The sequence below is a fragment of the Canis lupus genome, chromosome 7 (assembly GCF_048164855.1).
Source record: "Canis lupus baileyi chromosome 7, mCanLup2.hap1, whole genome shotgun sequence".
Classification (NCBI taxonomy): Eukaryota; Metazoa; Chordata; class Mammalia; order Carnivora; family Canidae; genus Canis; species Canis lupus.
The window spans coordinates 65659286-65686825 of NC_132844.1; the positions used below are offsets into that span (position 1 = coordinate 65659286).

At 35.6% G+C, this 27540-nt stretch overlaps 1 protein-coding gene and 1 pseudogene across 11 annotated transcripts in view; one reads left to right on the forward strand and one right to left on the reverse strand.

Annotated features, from left to right (window-relative positions):
* The window catches only part of ZFAND3 (zinc finger AN1-type containing 3), a 324488-nt gene that overhangs the window by 219973 nt on the left and 76975 nt on the right, over positions 1–27540 (reverse strand). For 9 of the 11 annotated variants that reach the window (XM_072833199.1, XM_072833190.1, XM_072833193.1 and 6 more), the window contains exon 2: positions 486–526. In XM_072833199.1, coding sequence (XP_072689300.1) covers positions 486–513 — 28 coding nt within the window. In that variant the 5' untranslated portion in view covers positions 514–526. Of the gene's footprint in view, positions 1–485; positions 527–20782; positions 20851–27540 lie in introns of those variants that run through there. The other 2 variants (XM_072833194.1, XM_072833191.1) reach the window with 1 other exon arrangement.
* LOC140637394 (large ribosomal subunit protein eL43-like) lies at positions 3800–11017 on the forward strand (annotated as a pseudogene).

Consider the following 27540-nt stretch of genomic DNA (forward strand, 5'->3'; position numbering starts at 1 on the left):
TGTTACAGATAATGACTCTAAAGGTCCAAAGAGATTAAGTGATTTACCCAAGATGATTTTAAGAAGGGACTGGATTCTAGGACTAATTCAATATGGTTCTCTTCCTGACTCCAACATGAAAATATCCTTTCTCTTATATTCTCATTGGTAAAAGGAATATTTACCATTAAATTTCAAGTCCAGATCAGAGATGAACATGTATTACCCTACTACAACACAAGTTTTTACAGTTCCACTCTATGCTGACAACTGTACACTATGCAAAGTTTGTTGGGTTCAAGTACACAGACCATTTCATTTCACTCGGGGAAGGCTGTTTCAATAGTCCTAGGCAAATATATGAAGCACCTTGGTAAGGAGAAATTACTTTCACATACAAGCAAAGAAAGCAAAACCCCATGCATAAACACAAAGGAAGGTCAAACTATGTAGATAGTCTTAAAATCAAAAGGAGAAAAATTTAAGAACCCTTTTTCTGCACTTACCAGCAAAGCATTTGGAACAGAGGTTCATAGTCTTGCTGGACCTGGGGCAAAAAAAAAGAAAAAAAAGAAAGAAGAGCTAAAAATTCAGTATTACTCTAATGAAAACATAAAGATGTTTGAAATGTAAGCAAGAATCTCCTGGCCATGCAACTGAACTAATAAACTAATGCTAAGTCCCTAACCAGCCACCCTCTCCCACAAGGAAATGAAAACAAATAAAACAACAAAAACACACGCTTTGTTATCAGTGTGTTAACCAATGCTTTATTTTTTGGAATTTGCAAAATTCAGAAATTATGTAGCAGAAAAGTTCAGAATTACTCTAACATGTCTAGAAGATGACACAGGAATCATTTGTCCCACATGATTACCATATTCTGTTCACACTGGAAACATACCTAAGTACTGTTATCACTGTAGACAACAAAAATTTTGGCTGTAAAGGAATAAAACTTTCTACTCAGATACACACTCACTTATCTCCACAGCATTATTTGAATTTTTCTGTCATTTTCTTTCCCTTAATTCTAGTCCTATTTCAGATCCTGGTCACATTATGACCCTGTTGTTCAAAATTCTTTCTTCAGATGTTCCCAAATTATTTTTCATGTCCTTTCATCTGTTAATAATAGCTACAATTCACTGAATACTAACTTTGACAGGCACTTAACATACATTATTTTATTAATTTTCCCCCTATCCGTGAGATGGGTATTACCATCTTGCTTTGCTTTCAAAATACACTTTTAGAAAAATCACATTAAAATTTCTACAACCAGGAAACATCACAATTGGTTACAAATGATGACTAAATTAATGAGGAAATGTTCCTACCACCTCCTCTTAGGTGTTATTAAATTGAGTGATCTTCGGAAATCAAGGAGTCTCATCTCCATTTGACAGGCAAGCAGCTTGCCCAAGGTCACAGAGCTAGGGAACTACAGAGGAAATATATGACCTTGGGTTTGAGCTACTGCCAAAGACCAGGCCTTGTTCACAGCATAACACATCACAGGGCACTACAAAGCAGCCCAGGCCACATCGTGGTGGGCAATCAATTAAGTACTTCTCATTGCTGTTTCCCTTCCTGATTCTCTCCCAAGTGCACTCATTCATAAAGATTTCTTCCCCAAACCTAGAATACTCTATGTTGGATAAGCTGACTTATTTACAGCCTCATTCGTCAGCAACTCCCCTCCCAATATTTTAGTCTTTGCCCAGAGGTGTTCCTATACAAAATAAGCCAACTTTCTTCTGCCCTCCTTAGTATATCCTACAATTAAAGTCTCCCTCAGGAAGTATTCCCTGATAGCTGTGGTTGTTTTCCAATGTACTGGAACCCAAGACCTCAGGGCAAGTAATTGTCATACAGTGACAAAACTGGGGTAGGGGGCAGGGGTCCATTACTTCCCTTTCCCAAAAGAGAAGCTCTGTTAACAGGTGGGTCTTTCTTTAGGACTCGGCTTAATATAAAGACATCAAAAGCAGTAAGGAAATTTTGAGTAACAATAAATGAATAAAAATGAATAAAGAGACAAAAAGATGTCATTAATTGTGGAATCTAACATTTATTACATGCCTACTATGTGGTAAGCATACCAGGATGCCTTCAACCTCACTTTACCAAAAGAGGAAAGAGAGGCTTCCAGGTTATGTAACTTTCCAAAGATTACAGAACAAGTAAATGGATGAACCTAATCTGCCTAACCCCAAAGCCTGTGTTCTTTTCACCATGCCAAACTAGGGCCTCTGCCCCCAATACAGAAGCTGAAGGGTACACATAACCCCCAAGTCAGTACTCTGGTAATTTGGAAAAATGGTCCCATAAGTAGAGATTTAATGATTGTCAGGTAAGCTCCCTAGAATGCAAATCTTTTCATCAGGAGGAAGTCCAATCCCTGCCCTCCCTTCCAACACATGAACACAGCTCAGCACCAAGCGTGCAGTTTTACCATCTGTATTTCACAAAGCTGGTAAAAAAAAAAAAAAAAAAAAAAAAAAAACAGCCTTTTTCTCTGCATCCCCTTCTCTCTCTTCAGAGAATTTATTTAATACCCACTATACTTAGATCTTACTAAATGACATCCATTCCACTTTCTGAAGAGGACTTTTCCAGCAACATGCTCATCAGTCAGGTTATGAAAGAAATAATACAGCTACTGATATTATTAATCAAAACAGAGATGTATGAAATCTAAAATATGCTGGGCTTTGGCTATGGAAATAATGGCCACTGGTAATGCCAACTTGGATCATATAGTTCTGTAACACACAACTTGAAAGAACTGGCAGAGGGTTTTGAGACCTTTTCTCCTTTCTCATGTTCAACATGTAAAACTTGAAGCTAACAACATGCATACAACTACTGATTGCTCATAGAAAGGCAATGTGATCAATTTGCAGTCTCGAAACAGACAATAGAGTTCTCTGACAACAAACATGAAAGGTAAAGAGGATTCTCTTAGGTCCCATTGCTCCAAAGAAACTGCTCTTTCTGACATCTCCAAGGGCTACCAGGTTTCTAAAACCGAGGATTAGTAGGATAAATAATGGCCACCCAAAGAGATCAAATCCTAATCCCTGGAATTTATCTTATCTAGAAAAAAGGTCTTTGCAGACAAATTAAAGATTGTGAATTTACCCTGTATTATTGAAGTTGGCCCTAAATGATATAAGCGTTTCTGAGAAAGGGCAAAGGGAGTTTGGAGAGATGCACAAAAGAAAAAGTGGTATCAAGATGGAGGAAAGGACTGTGGGAATATGGTCACAAACCCAGGAATGCTGGGACAGCTAGTAGAAGGTGGAAGAGGCTAGGAATTGATTCTCCCCTAGAGCCCCACAGAGAACAAAGCAGCCCTGACAGATTAGGGACTTTCAGCCTCCAGAACTTAATAAATCTCTGTCGCTTTAATCCAATTTGTGGTAATTTGTTACAGCAGCCTCACAAAACAAATACACAGAATTAGGTCTCTGATCTCCTCTCACTCCCTCCCCTACTGAACAGCATTCATCCAGATGCATCTCTCTTGAAACTCTTTACTCCTGCCTTCTTCTGCCTCTCCCTCTGCCCTTGCCCCTGCTTATGCTCACTTGTTCTCTTTATCCCTCTCAAAAACATTTTTTAATATAAATTAAATTAAATTGTACTATTTCTTGCTTAATGCTACCTAACAGTTTCCTATTGCATTTAAAACAAAATTCAAACATCTTTCCAAAATTATGAAGTGCCCTCATGGTCTCACTCTGCCTACCTCCCTCCACTTCTCTTCACTTCTTACCATTTTGCTCCCCTCATTTACCACATTCCAACCACAATGGCCTTTTTTCTTTTCCTAGAATGTGCTGTAGAGCTCTTGCCCATGCTGTTTCCTCCACCCTTAAATCACAGTAAGAATAGCTCTTTCTTGTCACTCATATCTTGGATTCAAACCCCCTCCTCCAAAGCGTTCATCTGCCCTCCCCCCAATTTAAATCAGTCCCTTTTCTTGTTTTCTTTTAGCAAATGACCCTTTAGGTCACTCTTGTTCAGTACATAACAGGCATGCAATATTTGTTAAATAAAGAAATGAATCCCCTTCTCCTGAAACATGAAATGTGAAAACCTAAGTAGATTTCAAAAATTTATTTTGTAAAGGTCATTCAAACACCATCGGGAAGAAAGGGCATCCACAACTCCTGTAACTGCCAGCCTATCATTTCTCAGGAGCTCTATCATACTGTATTACCCACAACTGGTAGATAATGCCACCCTGTGTACCCAGCCATGATTTGTCACTGAGGAGATAACAGGTGGCAGACACTTTCAGAAGTTTCTTTCCAACGAAATGGAGTTGGGAAGAAACCAGCGTCAATTTTTCTCTCTTTCCAATAAATAATGTTTAACGGTATTTTCTAGTTTTGAAAACACATGGCTCTTGTACAAATTTAGAAAAAGAACATAAGCATTTAAGTGAAAATCAAAGATTACTGTTAATCCAACCCCCCAAAATGAGAATTGTTAACATTCTGACCTAATTCCTTCTTATCCTATGGCTAGATATACATAATTAAGAATTTATTATACTTAACAGTGTTGATAAAGTTGTGTGATATGTTCACAAGTGTGTATTTTATTATGCTTTATGACATAAGCATATTTTCTTTGCATAAATATTTCATATTAAAAATGCAAATTTCATTTATTTTATATTTACTATTTCCCATGTCAGTAAGTATTCTTCAAAAACATGTTTGTTGCTAAGAGTCTAGTACATACTAATACTGTAATTTATTTAGTTACTTGTTTACTGTTGGATGTTTATTCTTTGCCCCAGATTTTTCCTATTATAAATATTCCCATAATGAGCATTTGAAGACATAAATCTTTGGATAACTTTCATTAAAACTGATTCTGAGGAGAATTACTAGATAAAAAAAATATGATTTTGGTAAGTACTGCCAAATTACTTACCAGATAATCTCTAACAATTTATGCTGTCATCAAAAGGATCTGAAAGTACTTTTTTTCAATAAACTCTCACCAACATTAACTATTATTACTTTCAAGATTTTGCTTGATGGGAGAAATGGCTATCTTACTTTAATCATGTGTTTTCTTTTGAAATAAATGTTTCCCAATTTTGAAAGATATTAACTTTTTAATGAAGAATAAATTGATTTCTAAGTAATTTATCTTGGGAAATTAAAATAATATTCCTAATTTCTGAAAACTCTAGAAACATTTTATTTATAATATTTTCTTGCCATCCATACAACACTACTATCTCTTACCACCCAGGAAAACACAAACATGCTAGGTTCCACCCACAAAGTATTTTAATATAAATGTGGAAATAAGAAAACATGTTACCATATCAGTGGTCCTCAACAATATCTTTTTGGGGGCAGCCCGGGTGGCTCAGCGGTTTAGCGCCGCCTTCAGCCCAGGGCATGATCCTGGAGACCCATGATCGAGTCCCATGTCAGGCTCCCTGCATGGAGCCTGAATCTCCTTCTGCCTGTGTCTCTGCCTCTCTGTCTCTGTGTCTCTCATGAATAAATAAATAAAATCTTTTTTAAAAAAATATTTTTAGTCCAACAATGAGGAATAAACTAAGGCACAGAAAAAATTTAAGAGTCAAAAGAGAAATACAGTACTAAAAGAATTTAGGCTACAAAGGGGTTTCCTTTTTTTTTTTTTTTCCTTTTTTTTTTTTTTTTAAGTAACCCCTGTACCCAACATGGGGCTCAAACTCACAATCCCAAAATCAAGAATCACACACTCCACCAACTAAACCAGCCAGGTGCCCCAATGGGGTTTCTTTCTTAATGAAGAGAACTAATCTGTTAGAACCAACTAGTCACATTTCCTAGTTCCTTCTTTAATAATCTAAAAGAAGGAGAGGAGGAGAGGGAAAGAGAAGAAAGGCAAGAAGAAGTTGGAAGGCAAGGGAGGGAGAAGGACATGAAGAAAGAGAAGGTAAAATTAAATAACAATGCTTCCTCCACTCTAAAAACCATTCCAGTTGCCTAGAAGTAAAATTAGATGTTTAAAGACTAGTAACAATCTATGTGCCACCCCATACACTTACAGCCAGAAAGTCTAACTAACTTCCTACAACTGCTAGAAACCAAGAAACAGTTCTACTAAATCATCACTCTTTGCTCACCCCAGGCAAACAAGAAAAAGGCCAGTTTAAACAGATGACATCCTAGCTGGGAATGACGAAGGAGGTTTTCAACAGTGCATCCAGCCTGTTTGAACTGTTACATATCACTCTAAATCATTCAGACAATGTCTGCGAACTTTTCTTTTTAAGGGAATATTAAAAAGGAAAAAATGGAACTGTTAATAAGGGGGATGAGTTTCTAGAATGTAGCAATACAGGTTGTACTACTTTAAAAGATAATATCAATTTAACAACTTAGATCCAGTTGGGGTACTGGAATGGATAGTGTCTTAACATTTTACACCCAAATTCAAGGACAGCAAGGACACAACACACCCTATAGTTTTGTGTTTGAAGTCCCTGCACTAAACAATATATAAATAAAAAACAAGTCACCTTATCATCTGTGGCCCTGCACACATTACTAAGAGCTTAATCCAGCACTATCTAAATATCTAGTAAAAAGGAAGACAAAATTAAAACATGTAAAAGCCAGCACAGGAAAGGAGGAAAAAATACAAGGAACTAAATAAAAATACCAAATAATTTTTCCACACAGGAGAAACTAATGACACTACCAATTCTAACACACAATGGTATACAGTGGCTACAGCTGTCTTAGTATATATGCCCAAACATAAGGAATGGATTTCTTCCCTAAAATTATCTGTCCAAAACAAAAAGAGAGATAAGAGAGGAGAGACGAGGGGAGGGGAGATGAGGGTAAACAAAGGGAGACAAGGGGAGGGGAGAAGAGAGGAAGAAAGAAAAGGAATTTTGAGGCTGACATGAATAATTTTATCCTAAATACCAACAGAGGAGAAAGAAAAAGCTCCCAAGAAACCTAAAAGTGAAAAACCCAGGCATGCAGTCATGCCCAGAGAAAGGGCATGTGGGATTTCAAAAGAGGAAGACCATATCAATGGAATTAAACTCCCAGGGGCATCTATCCAGTCTGTGAAGGGGGAGTGACAGTGAAGTTCTCATCACCAGGCAGAAACACTTAAGTCTGTAAGGACGTCGAGACAGCACTAACACTAACGTTGGATGCTTTGTCAAGGTTATTACAACAAACAAGTTTTAAAAGGAGTAAAACTACAGTTTTAAATACAGATTTAATACTTAAGTATTAAGTATGATCTCATAATTACAAGAGGTAGCTGAAACTGAAAAAGACTTTTGAAGATCACTTAGAAAGCAATGCAATAAAAGCCTTGGAATGTTAGGAAGATCACAAATAACATTAAAATGATAGCAATTAAAAAAATAAAAATAAAATAAAATGATGGCAATTCTCCTAGTGTTATGAATGGATTCTTGTGGATTCAAATCAAACTTCCATTGAGAGCAACATTTACCGATTTTTAAAGTGTTCTACCTCAAATAACGTATAAGGAAGTGAATAACTGAAAAACTGAGGTCAATAACTTTAAACATGGTTTTAGTAAACATTAAAGGCACTGATACCTGTGAAGATGTAGAAAGCTTGAATAAATTGTGTTAAGGGAGTGTGAAAAAACTAGTATTTCAAAATGTATATTAAGAATGTATACAAACATATAATTTTATATAACTTGTGACCTTAAACATACATGTGAAGTTATACGAATGAATAAAGAATAAAATGAATGAAAAATGAATAAATAAAAATCTTATTTTTTAAAAAACTGCATATAAAACCGCAATTATCTCAAAAAGATAGTTTCAAAATATACCTGCATAAACAACTTAATTAGATATTTAATTATTTCACCTATACTCTAAAATTTTCCATATTCAAGGCTGACCAAAACACTTTTCTTATTGAGAAAACTGAGGACTGCCTCATATCTGGGTCTCTTCATTTGCAAATGTATGATATTTTACAAAATTCAAACTCTATGTTAGAATAAAACTAATGCTCAGCAGAATTCACTTTTGTAGTAGAGAAAAAATCTTTAAAAAAAGACTAAGTTCACTGCTATCCAGCTACCTAAAGAAATTTCATACACGTTGATTATTACATTTCTCACTTAAACTATTCCCATCCACTTTGTAAAAATAGTTTTTTAGAATTCTACAGAAATGGAAGGCACTTTCTGGAGTGATGAAAATCATCACGATTAACGTATATACACAGCATACATTTATCAAAATGTATTACATCATATATTTAAGATTGTGCATTTTACTATATATAAATTATAGCTCAATAAGGTATTGGTACAAAAAATAAATTTTTAAAATCCTACACATTAGATACCACTACTGGTCCATTACAAAGGTATTCTTCGTGTTGCTATGAAAATAGTACAGTGAGTTTGTATTTCCCAACTGTTTAGCATAGGAGCAAAAATCTAAGAACAAAAAAACGAAGAGAGATATACTGAGATATTCCCTGACCTTATTTTTCTCCTTGCCAGCTATGCTCCTGCACCCAAATGAGGAGAGGGAAAGGACACTACATTTATGGAGGTCAGGGTGTTTTTTTCCTGAACACTGGTCAACATAATTAAATGGCTATGAATTGGGTTAATAATTAAACTCAAGAACCACTTCTTCTAAGGCAAAATACTGAGCTTTGCATTTTTCTTCATCTTTACAATTATCATTATATAAAAACTACTAAAGAATTATATATGTACCTGTCCTACCCAAGTGGCAAATACTTCTGCTTCATCCTGATGAGGCATACATTTATCTACGCTTATCACAAAGATAATTTAGGCTTATAAGGAGAGGCATTCACTTATCCATATTTATGGAAACTCAGATCAAATGCAAGACAATTTTTAATAAAGATGATAAGTAAACCTAAAGCATTAGATCTTTCTTTGTCAGAAAATGAGACATAAACTTCGGAGATGACAGAGTTATAAGGATTCAAACTACAAGGTGAAACAGACTAGCAAGGCTAAATGTAAGGCCAAGGAAGAAAAGAAAAGTACAAGGTACTTCTAGCATCTGGAAAACATCCAAGTAAAAAAGACACTTCAAGATGCAACATTTCAGTGCATATCATTTAGGTAAGATCCAAGTACCAACCTGACATCTATTAAATATGGAGGAGAAAAAAGCAGTATCTCGCAATATAAACACAAGAAAAATTTAAATGTGCAGGTAATGTCACTGACCTTAAGAAATGAACATGTTTTATACTTCAATAGCACCTTTCATTTGTTCAATTTCTAAACACTTTATGTGCTTTATCAGTCTAATAGGATAGTCTCAAGGTAGGTGAAAAGGTCAGGATCACATCTACCTTGTGTGATAAGGCCTGAAAGGTGATAGCAGAAGAGAAACTGCTCTCCTTATTCCCAGTCCAAAGCTCACTGAAAAGGAAATAAGTTCAAAATTTCCATTTCCTGGCTCTTTTAATCACTCACTTTAAAATACAAAATTGGAAAAAAATAAAATAAAAATAAAAATAAAATAAAATAAAATAAAATACAAAATTGGGGGATCCCTATGTGGCTCAGCGGTTTAGCACCTGCCTTTGGCCCAGGACGTGATCCTGGAGTCCTGGGAGTGACTCCCACATCAGACTCCTGCCATGGAGCCTGCTTCTCCCTCTGCCTGTGTCTCTGCCTCTCTGTCTCGTGTCTCTCATGAATAAATAAATAAAATCTTTAAAGAAAATAAATAAGTAAAAATAAAATACAAAACTGGCTCAGTTGGTTAAACATCTGCCTTTGGCTCAGGTCATGATCCTGGGGTCCTGGGATAGGACAACATCTCCCTGCACAGCAAGAAGCCTGCTTCTCCCTGTCCCTGCCCCCTGCTTAGATGCGCTCGCGCTCTCTCTCAAAATCTTTAAAAATAAAATACAAAACTGAGTAAAGTCCACAAAAGAAAACTCTCCATGTAATTGTAATCAACCCCAGCACAAAAACACAGAGTTAGAAGAAAACTCAACAGTACTTCTTTTCTGCCTCAAGACTGCCTCAAGTATCTCTGAATTTCTAATGTCTTACTTTATAACCTTCCTACTGTTGTAAACACCTTTATAATCTTGTCATCAGTGTAAAAACACAGGCTGCTACATGGGTACTGTAAGAGCAGTGGCCTGGGAGGAAAAGGCCTGGCTTGAATGTGTGACCTCCCATTTGGGTGTTCTTACCCTTCATTAAAATAAAGTGGGTTACTTAGACCAGTGACCTATGACATTTTAGGAGTCTAAGATCACACAGTAATATAATCATATATGATCTAATAAGATAACTACTAAACTCTCCATTATTTCTAGGTTAACTACCTACTAAAACCTTCTGATGGAGACTATTTCCTAACTTTCTAGTTTTCTCACTCTGGAACATTTTTCTGAGATCTTTGTTGAATGCATACACTGTGATGGTCTAATACTAAATATCATAAAGGGATGGCCTGTGATTTCTTTAAGAACCATTCCAATTATAGGACTTGTTTTCAACGGTTTTAAATGTTAAAAGGTATCACTGACTCTTATTTAACTGGTTTTCTTATCACTTTGGAATTCTTTGTATTACCACTTTACCAACCCAATCCTACTCCTACACTGAATTTCCACAGCTATTTACTTTCCTTAAGAAAATTATCTTGCCACTTCTCTGGGCTCAGACCTGGTTGGCGGCAACACGGCCAAACGCACCAAGAAGGTCGGAATCGTGGGTAAACACGAGACCTGTTATGGGGCCTCCCTCAGGAAGATGGTGAAGAAGATTGAGATTAGCCAGCACGCCAAGTACACCTGCTACTTCTGTGGCAAAACCAAGATGAAAAGGAGAGCAGCGGGCATCTGGCACTGTGGCTCCTGCATGAAGACCATAGCAGGTGGCACCTGGACCTACATACAACACCACTTCTGCCATCACAGTAAAGTCTGCCAGCAGAAGACTGAAGGAGTTGAAAGACCAGTAGAAGCTCCACCATTTGCATTGGCAGCCTATAATAAATGGGTTAATTTATATAATAAAAAATTTTTTTGATTTTTAAAAAGAAAATTATCTTGCCTTGACCCTGCTGAATACCTATTATATATATCCAGCAACGTTTTTTAAATCTCAGATATTTTAAATTTTAATCCAGTTGTCTATTGAATCACCTATCCCACACAAACGTGATGTCATTCATGAACGTAATGAGCATCTTCTGTGTGCCACCATTTAAGACTCTGGTGAAAATATTAAAAAACTCAGGACATATCTGATAGAATTCAACTTAGATTGCATTGCCCCCCTCCCCAGTACTGAGGGCTGGTGCAGAGTCATGGTAAATTGTCTAAGAAGAGCTTAATAATCATAGATCCATTTACTTTCCAGGCCAGAGAGCCTGCTACTTTTCATAGACATAAAAGCTACCTTAACCAACACAAGAAAACTATGAAAGGCTATATCATCTGGCAAAAAACAGACCCATAGCAGATAAGCTACACTAGGCACCTTAAAATGGTGAGTCTGGGCATCCCTGGGTGGCGCAGCAGTTTAGCGCCTGCCTTTGGCCCAGGGCGCGATCCTGGAGACCTGGGATCGAATCCCACGTCGGGCTCCCGGTGCATGGAGCCTGCTTCTCCTGCCTATGTCTCTGCCTCTCTCTCTCTCTCTCTCTCTCTCTCTCTCTCTCTCTGTGACTATCATAAATAAAAATAAAAATAAAATGGTGAGTCTGCAGCAGCAGCATCTTCTTCAAAGAATACAGCAGTAGTTTCCTTTGCACAACTGCATTCAATTGGCTCTATTAACTAATGCTGGAGACCCTCCATAAAACAGACACGCCCACAGCTTGTCAGATGCTCTCCCAATCAGCAGAGCGTTTATCCAATACAGTGGCTTATTTCCACTCCTATCAGTTAAGCTGAAGCCTCATGAAGAACTAGTTGTTTTTTGTTCCCAAATCTGTCTATGCCTAATAACTATGCCGAGTTTACTTGTTGCTGTGATCAGAGCTGACTACCTAAACCTTTAAGTGCAAAAAGAAAGTATTATTTCTATGAAATCTATGTTGAATACTTTGAATAGATAAAAGTCATGTTGCTATTTTAAAAAAAGAATGCTGGGGATCCCTGGGTGGCTCAGTTGTTTAGCGCCTGCCTTCGGCCCAGGGCGTGATCCTGGAGTCCTGGGATCGAGTCCCACGTCGGGCTCCCTGCCTGGGGGCCTGCTTCTCCCTCTGTGTCTCTGCCTCTCTCTCTATGTCTCTCATGAATAAATAAATAAAATCTTAAAAAAAAAAAAAAGAATGCTGTCATATTAGGCATAGGCAAGACAACTTTAAAGACTGAAGAACAAATCATAAAAACCTAGTGATCTCAGGTTGCTTCGCAAAAGTCTTTATAGTCTCACTCCACTTAATGAGACCAAATTGGGACATTAATTAACAAATACTTATTTAGGTACCATGTGCTAGTTACCAACAAGGTTAAATGAGTTAACCATTTTAAGCTAGCATGTGTTTTAGAACTATTAACGCAATGCTATTATTGGCATTTTGCACATAGGAAAACTGAGGCACAGAGAAGTTGTAAGTAACTTGCCTAAGTTCACATTTCAGTAAGAGGCAAATGAGGCTTCTAGCCCAGAAAGGCTAGTCCTAGAGGCCATATTCCTAATATATTTAACCATCACAAATGATGTATTATTTGTGTGACTTATATAGCCATAAAAAAGGTCTTAAGCCTACTGCAAAAAATACAAACTATATACATCTGTGTTTTAAATTAACCTAAAGTGTCTAATTTATTTTTTAAGCATTCCATGCTTTAATACATTTTTTTTCACTTACCTATCAGTCTTACTAGAGTAAGAGACAACTGGTATACATGTGCCATGTGGTGGGTCAAGCCAGCCACAAACCACAAAGATAGAGTCAATGGTTTCACATTAATTACAGAGATTATTGACATACCATATTCTCCTTTCCCAAGAAAAGAAAGAAAAGTATTTACAGGTTTAAATATAACATTCTGAGAATCTACCCATGATTAATCAGCATATTAGCAATTTCAGAATGCACAGAGAACAAAATTAGCAACTCTACCAAAATCTTTAAAAAACAAACATGCAGAAAAAATGTAAACTATATATGAAATTCTTAATATTAAGAAACATATTTGGGGTTTTTTGGCAAATTAGTTGATATATGTTTACTCATAAAGTTGTCCCTTCTTACTAGATTCCATTAATTTCTCTACTATCTTGCTCTGTTGACTACTATAAACTGCAATCAAATATCAAAAGCAACTTCTAAAACATAAAATCCATCTCCACATCTTACATGCTACTATAATAAATTTCTCTCTGAAACTGTAAGTACAAATATAACTCATCAAGGAGACATCTGGAATATATTTATCCATGCATAGAAACCTAAGAAAGCAGAAAATGCCTTTTCAACTACACCACTAATAAAGTTATTTTTTAAAAGAATTCTATGCACCCTCCTCCATATAGTAACTACTTTTAGCAATGATACTAAAGCTATTACCACTAATAAAGTTATTTTTTTTTAATTTTTTTTTAATTTTTATTTATTTATGATAGGCACACAGTGAGAGAGAGAGAGGCAGAGACACAGGCAGAGGGAGAAGCAGGCTCCATGCACCGGAAGCCTGACGTGGGATTTGATCCTGGGTCTCCAGGATCGCGCCCTGGGCCAAAGGCAGGCGCTAAACCGCTGCGCCACCCAGGGATCCCTAATAAAGTTATTTTTTAAAAGAATTCTATGCACCCTCCTCCATATAGTAACTACTTTTAGCAATGATACTAAAGCTATTAAGTAAAAAGTTACTGAAAAACAAGACAATATATGGTCTCAAAGTTTCCTCCCACAAACTACTTGCTAAATACAAAAAGATGTATTCATAACAAGAGGTAAAGCATGGGTAGCAAATGTTAACAATCAGTGAATCTAGGTAAGGCATATATAAACATTCATTATACATATATAAAAAAATAATATACATTGTATTTATTATCTCAACCTGTCTGTAGACTTGAAACTTTTCTAAGTAAAAAGCTGAGGCAGGATGTCCACACAAAGACTTGTACATAAACATTCATCATCATTCATAATAGCCAGAAACTAGAAGCAATTCATTTTTTTTTTTTGAGATTTTATTTATTTATTCATGAGAGACAGAGAGAGGCAGAAACACAGGCAGAGGGAGAAGCAGGCTCCATGCAGGGAGCCCGACGTGGGACTCGATCCTGGGTCTCCAGGATCACACCCTAGGCCGAAGGTGGCGCTAAACCGCTGAGCCACCCAGGCTGCCCACTAGAAGCAATTCAAATACCCATCAACTGGTTAATGGAAAAATGAAATGTGACAATATCCATAGATTAAGCAATAAAAAGGAACACACTATGGATACATGCTACAAGGATGATGAACCTTGAAAACATTAATCTCAGTGAAAGACGCTAATCTTCTTTCTACATATTATGACTACATTTATGTGAAAAATATCAAGAAAAGACAAATCTAGAAACAGTGGTGAGGAAACTTTTCAAGGTGCTATAAATGTTCTAAAACTGAATCTGGTAATGGTGGTACAACACTATAAATTTACTAAAAATCATCAAACTATATAGTTACAATGAGTACATTTTATGGTATGTAAATTATACTTCAATAAACTTGTTAACAAAAAAGTTGAGAAAGGTACATCTTATGAATTAAAAAAGAATCAATATAAAAGAATGATAATCTGTAAAGGAAGAAATGTGGTTATCTGCTAGTGCAGACTAGAGGCAGGGAGTAAGGCATGAGGCTACACTATACAATTAAATTGTACAATTGTACAATTAGAGTTACATTTCTACAAAAAATAGATAAAAATAAAACATTCATTCAAATGTTACTTCAAAGTAAAGAACTCCAATCCTTTACTGTTATATTCAAATATATTTTATATTCCCAAACAAGCCCCCTAAAGATGGCACATTAATTTTATAATTAAAAGATACTGCTTTCAACAACAAAAAGAAAAAACCCAACTGAAAAATGGGCAAACGACCTGAAAAGACATTTCTCCAAAGAAGATATACAAATGGCCAGCAAGCCCATTGAAAAGATGTCTAATGTCTTTAGTTTAGTTATCAGCAAAACGCAAATCTAAAGTAAAATGAGATATACTTCATACCTAATTGGATGACTATAATAAAAAATAGTGTTGGCCAGGGTATGCCAACACATTGCTAGTGGGATGTAAGAGGGCACATCTACCCTGGAAAATAGATTGGTAGTTCCCTCAATAAATTAAATATAGAATTACCACATGAATCAAAGAACTGAAAACAAGTGTTCAAACAAATATTTGTACATGCATGTATGTGGCAGTACTAGTCATAAGAGCCAAAGGGTGGAAAAAACTCGAATGTTCATCAACTGACGAATGCTTAAACAAATTATGGTATATAAGCATACAATGGATTACTACCCAGCCATAAAAAGGAATGAAGTACTGATACATGCTACACCAGAGAAGGGACCTTAAAAACATACAAAATGAAAGAAACCAGACACAAGGGTCACAGGTTGTAGAATTCCATTCGCACGAAGTATACAAAATAAGCAAATCCACAAAGACAGAAACATTAGTGATTGCCAGGGTCTGGGGAGCGTACAGAGAATAGAGACGGACTGTTTAAGGAAGGGATACAGATCCCCCTTTCATCCTTTTGGGATGATGAAAATGTTCTGAAACTAGAAAGTGGTGATGACCGCACAACAATGTGAATACAGTAAATGCCACTGAATTATACACTTCAAAATAGTTTAAAATGGTGGATTTTATACGTCTTTTACCATAATTTACAAAAACTGCCTGTGAGTGTATGTATGTATACACACACACACGATACTTACCTTGAATTTATTATAATTTTTCTACTTATTTTGGCTTTTATGTATATTTTAGAGCATATAATAGGTATGCCTTAAAATCTAACATTTATTGAGCACCTACTACATGTAAGATACATGCTAGGCATTTTTTGTGCATTTTAATCCTTAAAAACCTATACAGTAGGTAGGTATTGTTATTCCCAAAATATTTCTTTTCAAAAATTTTATTTGACAGAGAGAGATACGGAGAGAACAAGCAGAGGAAGCAGCAGAGGGAGACAGAGAAGCAGCCTCCCATCTGAGCAGGGAGACCCCTCAGGGCCAAATCCCAGGACCCTGGGATCGTGACCTGAGCCAAAGGCAGATGCTTAGCCACCCAGGCACCCCATCCCCAATTTATGTATAGGAAACCAAGGCCCAAAGAAATAAGGCAGCAAGTAAGAGGTTACAAACATTTTTAAGGTTAACTCAAATATAAGAAGAGAAGAGACCAAATGATTTCTAAGGCACCTTGCAATAATACAACACTGTGAATATGTCACGAGAAAAAAAAAGAAAATCATATCTTTCCTCAAACTTTCTTGACAGAAGATCTCTGGTGAAATATGGACAGAGAGTCAACATTAGTCCTAAAAAGAATTTCAATATGACATATGCTAACTATTTCTTTCCTTACTATGCTGGTTACTTCCAGAGAACCCAAAAAGTCCAAGAGAATTGTCACCACTCATTTCAAAGTAAATCACGAAGTAGGGCAGGAGGAGTGGCTGTACATAAACACCCAAGTAACGGAATAAAAAAAGTCTCCCTAGACTTAGTGAATCAAAATCTTGGTTGATGCCTAAGGGGTTTTTTTTAAAGTTGAGGTGAACAGGGATGCCTGGGTGGCTCAGCAGTTGAGCGTCTGCCTTCAGCTCAGGGCATGATCCCTGAGATCAAGTCCCAACAATGGGCTCCCCACATGGAGCCTGCTTCTCCTCTGCCTATGTCTCTCTGCCTCTCTCTCTCTCTATGTCTCTCATGAATAAATAAATAATAAATAAATAATATTTATAAATAAATATTAAATTTATTAACTTATAAATAAATCTTAATAAAATAAAAATAAATAATAAATAAATGTTTATTTTAAATATTAAATAAATAAAATATTTTAAAAAATAAATAAATAAATAGAATCTTAAAAAAAAAAAAACGTTGAGATGAACAGAAACAGAAAACTTAGAAGTTACCATAGCTGGGACGCCTAGATGGCTCAGCGGTTGAGCGTCTGCCTTTGGATCAGGGCATGATCCCGGTTCCAGGATTGAGTCCCACATCGGGCCGCCTGCGAGGAGCCTACTTCTCCCTCTGCCTGTGTCTCTGCCTCTCTCTCTGTGTCTCTCATGAATAAATAAATAAAATCTTTAAGAAAAAAATTTTTTTTAAGAAATTGCCATAGCCAATTGAGAAAAAAAATTTTTAGGCAAACAGAACAAGTAAGCCTAGTCCAATTAGCACTCAGATTTTAAATTTTAGAGTACAGTTATCAGACTTACTACAGTAATTTTTTAACTATATTATTTTCATTTCAAACGGCATGTCTTGGCAGCCCGAGTGGCTCAGCGGTTTAGCGCCACCTTCAGCCCAGGGCCTGATCCTGGAGACCCAGAATGGAGTCCCACATCAGGCTCCCAGCATGGAGCCTGCTTCTCCCTCTGCCTGTGTCTCTGCCCCCCTCCCCTGTGTCTCATTAATAAATAAAATCTTAAAAAAAAAAAAAAAGGCATGTCTCTAACCAAAATACACTTGAATCTTTGCATTAATTCATGATATTTGGCCTATCAAATTGTACCTATAATGCCTTTAAGAATCTTATAAATTCTAGCTGTGTATGTATATACATGTATTATTATGTAAGTATGTGTATGTACACACACATTTTATTAGTAACCTTACACAAAATTTAGCATGGTGCCTGACAATCTAGCCTCAAAATGTTTTCAAACACACAAGCACACAAATAAATTCTATTAAAATTTACTGACACCCACATTATGTGCCAGGCACTGTGCTAGGTGCTATGAACAAGCCAGGAACAAGACATACTCTCACAACACTATCAGAAAGGATATCTGTCATTAAGCAGGCTGCTGTGGAAGTATCCACCCCTTTCCATCATTTCCCTCATTTTACTTTTAGATGTGAACATTCTGCTTCATCCTTCCCTAGGGCATTATAGGATTCTCACTTTGTCATATCCCTTTAAATTCCAATTTTCATTTTACATGGGGAAAATGTACATCCACGTAGCCTCCATTACTATTTCAAAGCAATTGGAAAAATCCCAGAATCCCCATTTCCATTGGGCTGAGACTTTCCAATATGCCTAATAATGATACTTTATGACCTAGAAGTTCCAATGAATTGGTAGTAAGAAAACATTGATCTGCTTCAGTGGCACTGTAATTGGAATGGTGATTAAATGCATCATGTTAAATTTACCCTGGGCCTTTTCCAGTGTGGCAAACATAAAATGACCTATCAGCATCAGCAGAGCCTAAACCACTCTTTCCTTCTTAAAATGATACTTTTCCTGTATGTCAAAGGTGCTATGTTTGAGCTTCTCCATTAATAATTAGGTGGCATAACACAACAAACTGTATACACCCTTATAGGCTACCAAAGGATGTACCTTGCCCAACATGGTTTACTGTATTTAGCAACTTGGGAAAACCATATGTATGTCAGAGCAGTGCATTTGCACCACTATAGTTAATGGTCTGTCAGCATTTCCATTATAAAGCAATTTTCAAAGGTTTATTGCTCTGCTGAAGAATTTGCTCTGAGCTGAAATTTGGCATTCCAGAAAAGCAAAAACTGTAGCCTGTAGTTGTTTATTCCCTTCCAAGTAGGCCAAGTAGTTTGTTTTTTTTTTTAAGTTAATCTATCCCTTTATTTCAGAATTTCCTCATATAGCCCTTTGGGAATATCCACAGAACAAAACTTCAACACCTCACAAAGCGACTATTGTTGGGTAATAGGAGCTAGCAAGTTGAAGGTACAGAGCACATAGATTCCAACTTATTTATGGAATTATTTTTAAAAAGCAAGCATATTTTTGATGAACAAATTTCAAGTTTAAAAACGTTTTCATCAATTCTATCTACTTAAATTATTCACACTATTAGAATATACTACCACTGATATTAAAATCAATGGGTGACTTTAAAATTCTCATCTATTATTAAACCTTTTATCTTCCAAGAAACATAATAGCTACTAGTGACCTAGTGTGAATTTTACATACTCTCAATTCTCTCCCGCCCTACTAGTTAAAAGGAATAAATGCTGTAAGTAAAAGCTAGGTAGCAGGAAAGATTTATACAGTAGATAGAGAAACTCTGAAGGTAACTTAGAAAATTCAGAAAACAAGGATCATCCCCTGAATGACAAAGTGCACAGAAAACAACTATGGTAACCTAGAAGATTGGTACATTAGAAGATTGGTACATTAGTGATAAACAATTTTATTCAATCTCTGGTAACTTTTCTATTAGTCTAAAAGCTTGCCAGAATATTTCGTGTTTCAAACAAAGAAGAAATCAACTATTTCAGTCTTTTGGTTTCTTGTTACTGAATCTACCTTGAAAGCTCCAATATTTACACTTTAAATTACAAGGGTATTCAATTATACAAATAATTATAATTTTCACACAACTCTACACGATGAATAGAGTAGTTATAAAAATGGTTTTCTAAGCTTAAAAACTTTTACTACGTACAAATAAAGAACCTCTAAAACTAGAGATCAGTGATCAACCTTTTAAAAATGTATACATTTTAGAGAAGTGTAAAGATTCATCCTAAATTACTACTGATACAGCTTAATATATTTTGCCAGTTTTCCAACTTTATATTACTGAAGACAACTATAATCTCAAATTATTAATATAATATGAAACCATTTCCACACAAAATAACACAGAATAATGTTTGTCAGATGGCAGATAAACGGGATCCAATTCATGATTATCACTAATGGAAATATGGGCACGAATGCATTAGACCAGGGGGAAGGGTGTAAAAAAACAGTAAAAGATACAGACAAAATATTATGATTTTTACTGATGTTACAGTCTTTTCATAACATTTTATATTCAGATTCCAAATTAATCCCACCTCTACCTTTGCCAGGCATTAATCAAATCTGCCAAATTTACAAGTATAAAAACTAAAGCCAAAAAAAGTTATTTACCAAGGAAAAACAATAGAATACTGAAGATTAACCCTCAGTAATGCCAGTGTTATAAGTTAACTGGATTGACAGAATCTGACATCTAGGTAAAAAATTAAGTTACTTTTATCTTTTGCACAAAGTGTTAGTTAGTGGCCCCGGCTAGATGGTCCCTCCGGTAGTTAACCCAAGGACCTGTGAATCCTTTTGGTATTTTAAGAGAAACCTCAAGAAAGCCTGCAGTGGCCGGTTCCAATGTAATAATGGAGGCAGCAACCTAGCAAATGGTGTTGGCCATCACACCTTCACCCAGCCTCAATGCTCTTTTTCAAGGCACTGAAGTTTCTTTAAAAGGCTTAACAGAAACAAGTGGCAGTTAGTCATTGATGATTTCATTTCCATGTTAGAAAGACAAACACAAACACAGCCTTATTAAGCAGTAAGCAGGATTGTAAATAAAAGCATAGGAGCTTTATCACCTATATTTTCTTCCAGGAGTTTTATGGTTTCAGGTCTTATATTCAAGTCTTTAATCCATTTTGAGTGAATTTTTATAGAGTGTAAGAAGTGGTCTAGTTCATTCTTTTACAAGTGGCTGTCCAATTTTCCTAATACCATTTATCAAAAGGACTGACCTTTCCCTGTTGTTTATTCTTGCTTTCTTTGTTGTAAATTTAAAAATCGCCATAAGCTCCATGACATCAGGACCAGCAATTCTTTTTTAATCTAATTCCAAAGGCAAGGGAAACAAAAGCTAAAATAAACAAATGGGGCTATATAAAACTAAAATGCTTCACACAGTCAAGGACATCATCAACAAAATGAAAAGGCAACCTGCTGACTGGTGAGAAATGTTTCCAAGTCATGTATTTTATAAGGAGTTTATATCCAAAATACATAAAGAACTCATACAATTAAAACACACACACACACACACACACACACACACACACACACACAATCCCATTTTTAAAAATGGGCAGAGAATCTGAATAAACATTTTTCCAAAGAAAACATATAGATGGCTAACAGGCAAATGAAAAGATGCTCAGTATCACTAATCATCAGGAAAATACAAATTAAAATCACAACAAGGTATCACCTCACATCTGTCATAATGGATATCATCAAAAAGACAAAAGATAATAAGTGTTGGTGAGGATGTAGAGGAAAGGGAACCCTTGTACATTAGTGGCAGGACTATAAATTGGTGGAGCCACTATGGAAAACACTGTATGGAGGTTCCTCAAAAAAATCAAGAGAGAGCTACCATACAATCCAGCAATTCCACTACTGGATATATATCCAAACAAAATGAAAACACGAATCTAAAAAGATAAATGCACCTATATCTTCAACACAGCATAATTTATAATAGCCAAGACATGGAAACAACCTAAATATCCACTGATGGATGAATGGAAAAAGAAGATAAGATGTACATATTCAGCCATTTAGTAAAAAGAATGAAAAAAGAAATCTTATCATTTGTTACAACATGGAGGACCTTTAGGATATTATGCTAACTGAAGTCAGACAGAGAAAGACAAAACCACATGATTCACTTATTTGTGAATCTAAAAAACAAAACCAAAACAAAACCCAGACTCAGAGACACAGAGAACAAATTGGTAGTTGCCACAGAAGAGGTGAATGGTTAATGAAATGGGTGAAGAAAATTAAGAAGCACAAAATTCCAGTTATAAGTCATGAGAACGTAATGTACGCAGGTTATAATAGAAAATATGACACTGACTTTGTAACATGACAGATGGTAACTAGACTTACTGTCATGAGCATTTCACAACATACAAATGTCAAATCACTGTTATATACCTGTAATTCGTGTATGTCAATTACACCTCAAAAAATTTTTAAAAATAACAACAATGAGTTTTACCATAAAAGTTTGATAACTTTTAATCTCCTACCCACTTGCCACTCAAAATTCCCTTGCTTTCTCAGGAAGTCCTTTTCCTTAATATATTAGTAGGAATTACAATTAAAGAACCACATGTCATTTTTTTAATAAGAAGGTCCTGACCACAGAGAAAGGACCAGAATGGACTGTGGAAAAGAGGGTAGCTCCCTGCTCCCCCCTCATCTCTAACAAAATATAGCACCCTCTTTCAAAAAAATTATTCTTATAAATGTATCACATGATAAAAAATTCAAAAGGCACTAAATAAAGAGTATTAGTGAAAATATGTCTCATTCCTACCCCTGTCTGCCAGATGCCCAGATCCTATTAGAAGCAGCCACTAGTACCAGGTTATTGTAGATTCTTTCCAGAGGTATCCTATTTTAAAATATATCTCCTGTCCTCCAAACCTCAGTATTCCCTAGCCTGTCTGTATGCTTTATTTTTCTAATATTATCTGTTATTTACTATTATATACTTAATTACTTTATTCTTGCCCCATTTCTACCCCACAACAAGAATAAAAGAGATATTTCCAGAGCATGGAACAATGAGTAGAACATAATAGAATCCTGACAAGTATGTGCTGAATGAGTTAATAACCTCATCATTACAAATACTAGTAACAAGCAAGTTATCTATTCTTTACAAAATACTGATGCTTTTCCAAAAAAGCAAAAAAAAAAAAAAAACTATAGAACACACAGTGAACTCTGCTTAGGGAGCTAAGTCAGCTTAAGAATATCTAAAGTTGCAAACATTCAATATTGCCCGTTTTTTAAGATTATAAATTTTACACTGGCTTTGTACATAAAAGGAAGTCTACTTATACACCACTTTTATGATTACTTTCCCTTGAGATTTTCTCAAAAATGAGATGTCCTCTGCAAGTCTACCTAAGGGAGTAAAATCTTAAATGGTAAAGTACAATCTCAGGAACACTGAAAAGATAGTTTGCTACGTATTTCTTTTCAGAATAAAGTATAAGTGCATTATAAATAAAAACATTAATAAGTATAGGAAGAGGGATGCCTGGGTCACTCAATTGGTTGGGCATCTAACTCATGTTTCAGTTCATAACATGATCTCAAGGTCCTGAGACTGAGCCCCACTACAGGCTCTGCTCAGCATGGAGTCTGCTTGAGATTCTCTCCCTCTTTTGCTCTCTCCCCCTCTGCTCCTTCTCTTGCTCCCGTGTGTGTGTGTGTGTGTGTGTGTGTGTGTACTCTCTCCCTCTCTCAAATAAGCAAAATGAATAAAATCTTTAAAAAAAATAAGTATGGGAAGAAATCTTCACACATATGAAGAGACATGTATTACAGACTTTCTACAACACTGTTTCAAATAGTTAAGTAAATAATAGTTAAAACAAGAGTGGCAAAAACATGAATATCTCTAGAAGTATGCTATTATCTATGGAGTACAATATTAAGCTATCCAAAAGAATGATGTAATTCCACTCATGCTAATATGGAATAATCTAGGAGATATAGATCACAAGAAGTTGAACAGTATATACAGTACATACCCAAATGTATATTACTTAAATATCTGTTTATGGAATGAATAATTCAGAGATGAAAGTTATAGCATAGGGAATATACTTTGTGGTACTGTAATAGCATTGTATGGTGACCAATGGTAGCCACACTTGTGGTGTCTAGAGCATAAAGTATAGAGTTGTCAAATCCCTGTGATGTATACCCAAACTATCATTCAATTAAAAAAATTAAAATTTGGGGTGCCTGACTGGCTCAGTCAGTAGAGCTTGAGACTCTTGATCTCAGGGTTGTGAGTCTGAGCTTAACCTGGGAATGGGGATTACAATTAATTATTTTGAAAATTAATGTATAACTGTTAAGCACAATATAACATGGAAAGATAACCCCCATCAAAAAATACCTGGTAAGAGATTGCTGCAGGGTAATGGAACCTTGAATTGGGGTTAAAAACATTTACTTTTCACTGTAAATAACTTGGAACTGCTTGAATTTTTGCCATATGAATGCTGTTTTTTCAAAATAGAGGGGGAAATTACAGAATAAGGAAATCTTACTTGAAATATGGAAAGATAATGGACATCTCTGGTATCATTAGGCATAAGAGCTAAAGTTAGATCAATCTCATTAATCTCTTATTTCAACTATTACCTTATATATACAATTTAAATTCGAATATACATCTAAATTGGACAAATGAATAAAGAGTTCTGAGATCCAGAGTCCCATGCTCTTTCAACTGAGCCAGTCAGGCAATGCAAAAATTTCTTAAACACAGAAAGACAAAAATTTCTTAAACACAGGTAGGCAAAAATTTCTTAAACAAAAAAAGCAATTATCACATAAAACAATGATAAACTGTAATTCATTAAAATTAAGAACTTCTGTTCTTCAAAACACTAAGAAAATGAAAAGTAAACCACAGATTGGAAGAAGATAGCTGCAGTTCATATAATAAGTGTTTGTAAGTGTGTGTGTGTGTGTGTATGCATATGTAAAATATATAAAGAATTCCTATAAATCAGTAAGACAACTGATATCCAGATTTAAAATGGACAAACACCTGAAGAGGCACTTTAAAAATGTGGATACGTATGTGGTCAATAAGCAAATGTAGAACTGCTCAACATCAGACAATAGAGAATGCAAATTAAAATCACAATATAATACCAACAGAATGGCAAAAATTAAAAAGGCTGAAAAGATCCAAATGTTCAGAAAGGTGTAGACTGGAATTCTAATACATTGTTGCTGGTAAACTGGAATTCTAATACATTGTTGCTGGTAAACTGGTATAGTCAACCATGGAAAGAGCTAAGCATACATAATCTATGACTCACCAATTCTCCCCTATGTATATACCCAAAAGAACTGAGACTGATTTCTACCAAGAAACATGTGAAGCAATGTTCATTAACAGTGTAATCCATAACAAAGATTGAGAATAGCTCAAATGTCCACCCACAGGAGAACAAATATATAAGCTGTTCTATTTTCACAGAATGGAATGAGAACTGCTACCATAAGCAACCACAAAGATGAACCTTTCAGACAAAATTCTGAGGAAAAGAAACTAGAAACAAAGAACTTATTCTACTTTTTGATGTATAAAACAGGTAAAACTGGGCAGCCCCCGGTGGCTCAGCAGTTTAGCGCTGCCTTGAGCCCAAGGCCTGATCCTGGGGACCCGAGATCGAGTCCCACGTCAGGCTCCCTGCACGGAGCCTGCTTCTCCCTCTGCCTCTCTCTCATGAATGAATAAATAAAATAAAATAAAATAAAATAAAATAAAATATAAATAAATAAATAAATAAATAAATAAATAAATAAATAAATGTATGTAAAACTGAATCTATGATGACAGAAATTTAAATAGTAGATACCTATAGAGGTAGCTTTGCCTAGGACAGGGCAGAGAGTCTACAGGGGCACCAGAAATGTTATCTGGATTTAGGTGGTGATTTCAATGATATACAGATACAAACACAGACTGTGAAAATTCACTGACTTGTAAATTTAACATCATATACCTTACCACAGGTAAGTCATACCTAAATTTTAAAAGAGGATATATTATGAATAGTATTCTGGCAATACATTTGAAACGTAGATAAATTTCTAGGGTGGAAAAAAACTTACCAAAACTGAGAATAACTAGAAAATCTAACTAAATCCTGTAACTAATAAAGAAATAAATCCATAATTTAAATTCTTCCAATAAAGAAACCTTCAAATCCAGATTGCTTTACTGTGTGGCAATCTATGCCAAGTTACTAAGTCAGTAATAAACACTCAGCAGAGAATGGAAAGAGAAAAACACTGGTCTATTCCTTTGATGACACTAGCATAATCTTAATGCCAAAAACCAAACAAATGCATTACAGATGATAGACAGACAGATAAACAGAGCAGCCTCATTCATGAACAGGGATGCAATAAATTTAAGTAAAAATTGGTGAGCCAAAATAAGCAACAAAAGAACATTACAGCACAATAAACTGGGTTTATTCTGGGAACCTCAGGTTGGTTTAATACCCAAATGTCAATATAATATACCACATTAAGAAAATAGAAGAGAAAAAGAGCATCCCAGCAAATGAAGAAAAATTAGGTAAAAATTGACACACATCCATGATTTTTCAAAATTCATTTAAGAATAGAAGTGATCTTTCTTAATCAGAAAAAGGGTACTATAAAAAAATTCTTGGGCAGCCCTTGGTGGCTCAGTGGTTTAGTGCCACCTTCAGCCCAGGGCCTGATCCTGGGGACCTGGGATCGAGTCCCACATCGGGCTCCCTGCATGGAGCCTGCTTCTCACTCTGCCTGTGTCTCTCTGCCTCCCTCTCTCTCTCTGTGTGTGTGTCTCTCATGAATAAACAGATGGAATCTTTATTAAAAAAAAAAATTCTTCAGATAAAACCAGCAAGGAATATCATACAATGGTGAAACACTGAAAGCTTTCTGTTTCAGAATACAAGTAAAATTGTTATCACAACATTTATACATCTGTTCAAATATACAAGACAGTCCAGTCAGTGCAAAAGAGAGAACCAAATAAAAGGTATAAGAATTTAAAAGATAGAAATAAATTAATCCATAGAGTAAATGACTATATAAGTAGAAAATATGTACAAAAAAACTATTCTGCAAGCTATAATACAGCTGACAAAAATTTAGGAAAACCTAAATAAATGAAGATACCATGTTTATGGTTGAAAGATGCAATAAAAACCGTTCTTCCCAAATCTAAAATTACCAATGTAATCGCAACCAAAATTCCAAACAATTTTTATAAGAAAATTAACAAGATGATTCTAAAATTTTTTTTTAAGATTTTATTTATTTATTCATGAGAGACAGAGAGAGGCAGAGAGAAGCAGGCTCTACGCAGGGACTCAATCCCAGGTCTCCAGGATCAGGCCCTGGGCTGAAGGCGGTGCTAAACCACTGAGCCACCCAGGCTGCCCTGATTCTAAAATCTATATGGAAATTCAAATGACTCAAAACAGCCAAATCAATCATGAGGAAAAACAAAGTTGGAAGACTTACTCTATCAGATATCAAGAGTGAACAAGTATAGACAAATAAAGTAATACATTTGAATAGAAAATCCAGAACAAGACCACATGCATGGACATTTGCTTTATAAGGAAGGCGTTACTGCACAACAGTCACAGAAAGAGGATTTTTTTTTTTTTCAGTAAACAAATGATGTAGGCCCATTAAATATCTATATGGAATAGAATGAATCTTGGTCCTTTCCTCACATCATATAAACTAATTAGTTCCAGGTGGATTACAGATCTAAGTGTGAAAGACAAAACAACAGAGCTCAAAAATGGTAACAGAAGAAAAATGCCCTCATGTGCTCTAGAGAAAGATTTCTTATAAGTCATAAAATACTAGCCATAAAGAATCACTATGCTGGAATACATCAAAATTATCTTTCATCCATAGAACAGCTCTTCATTGA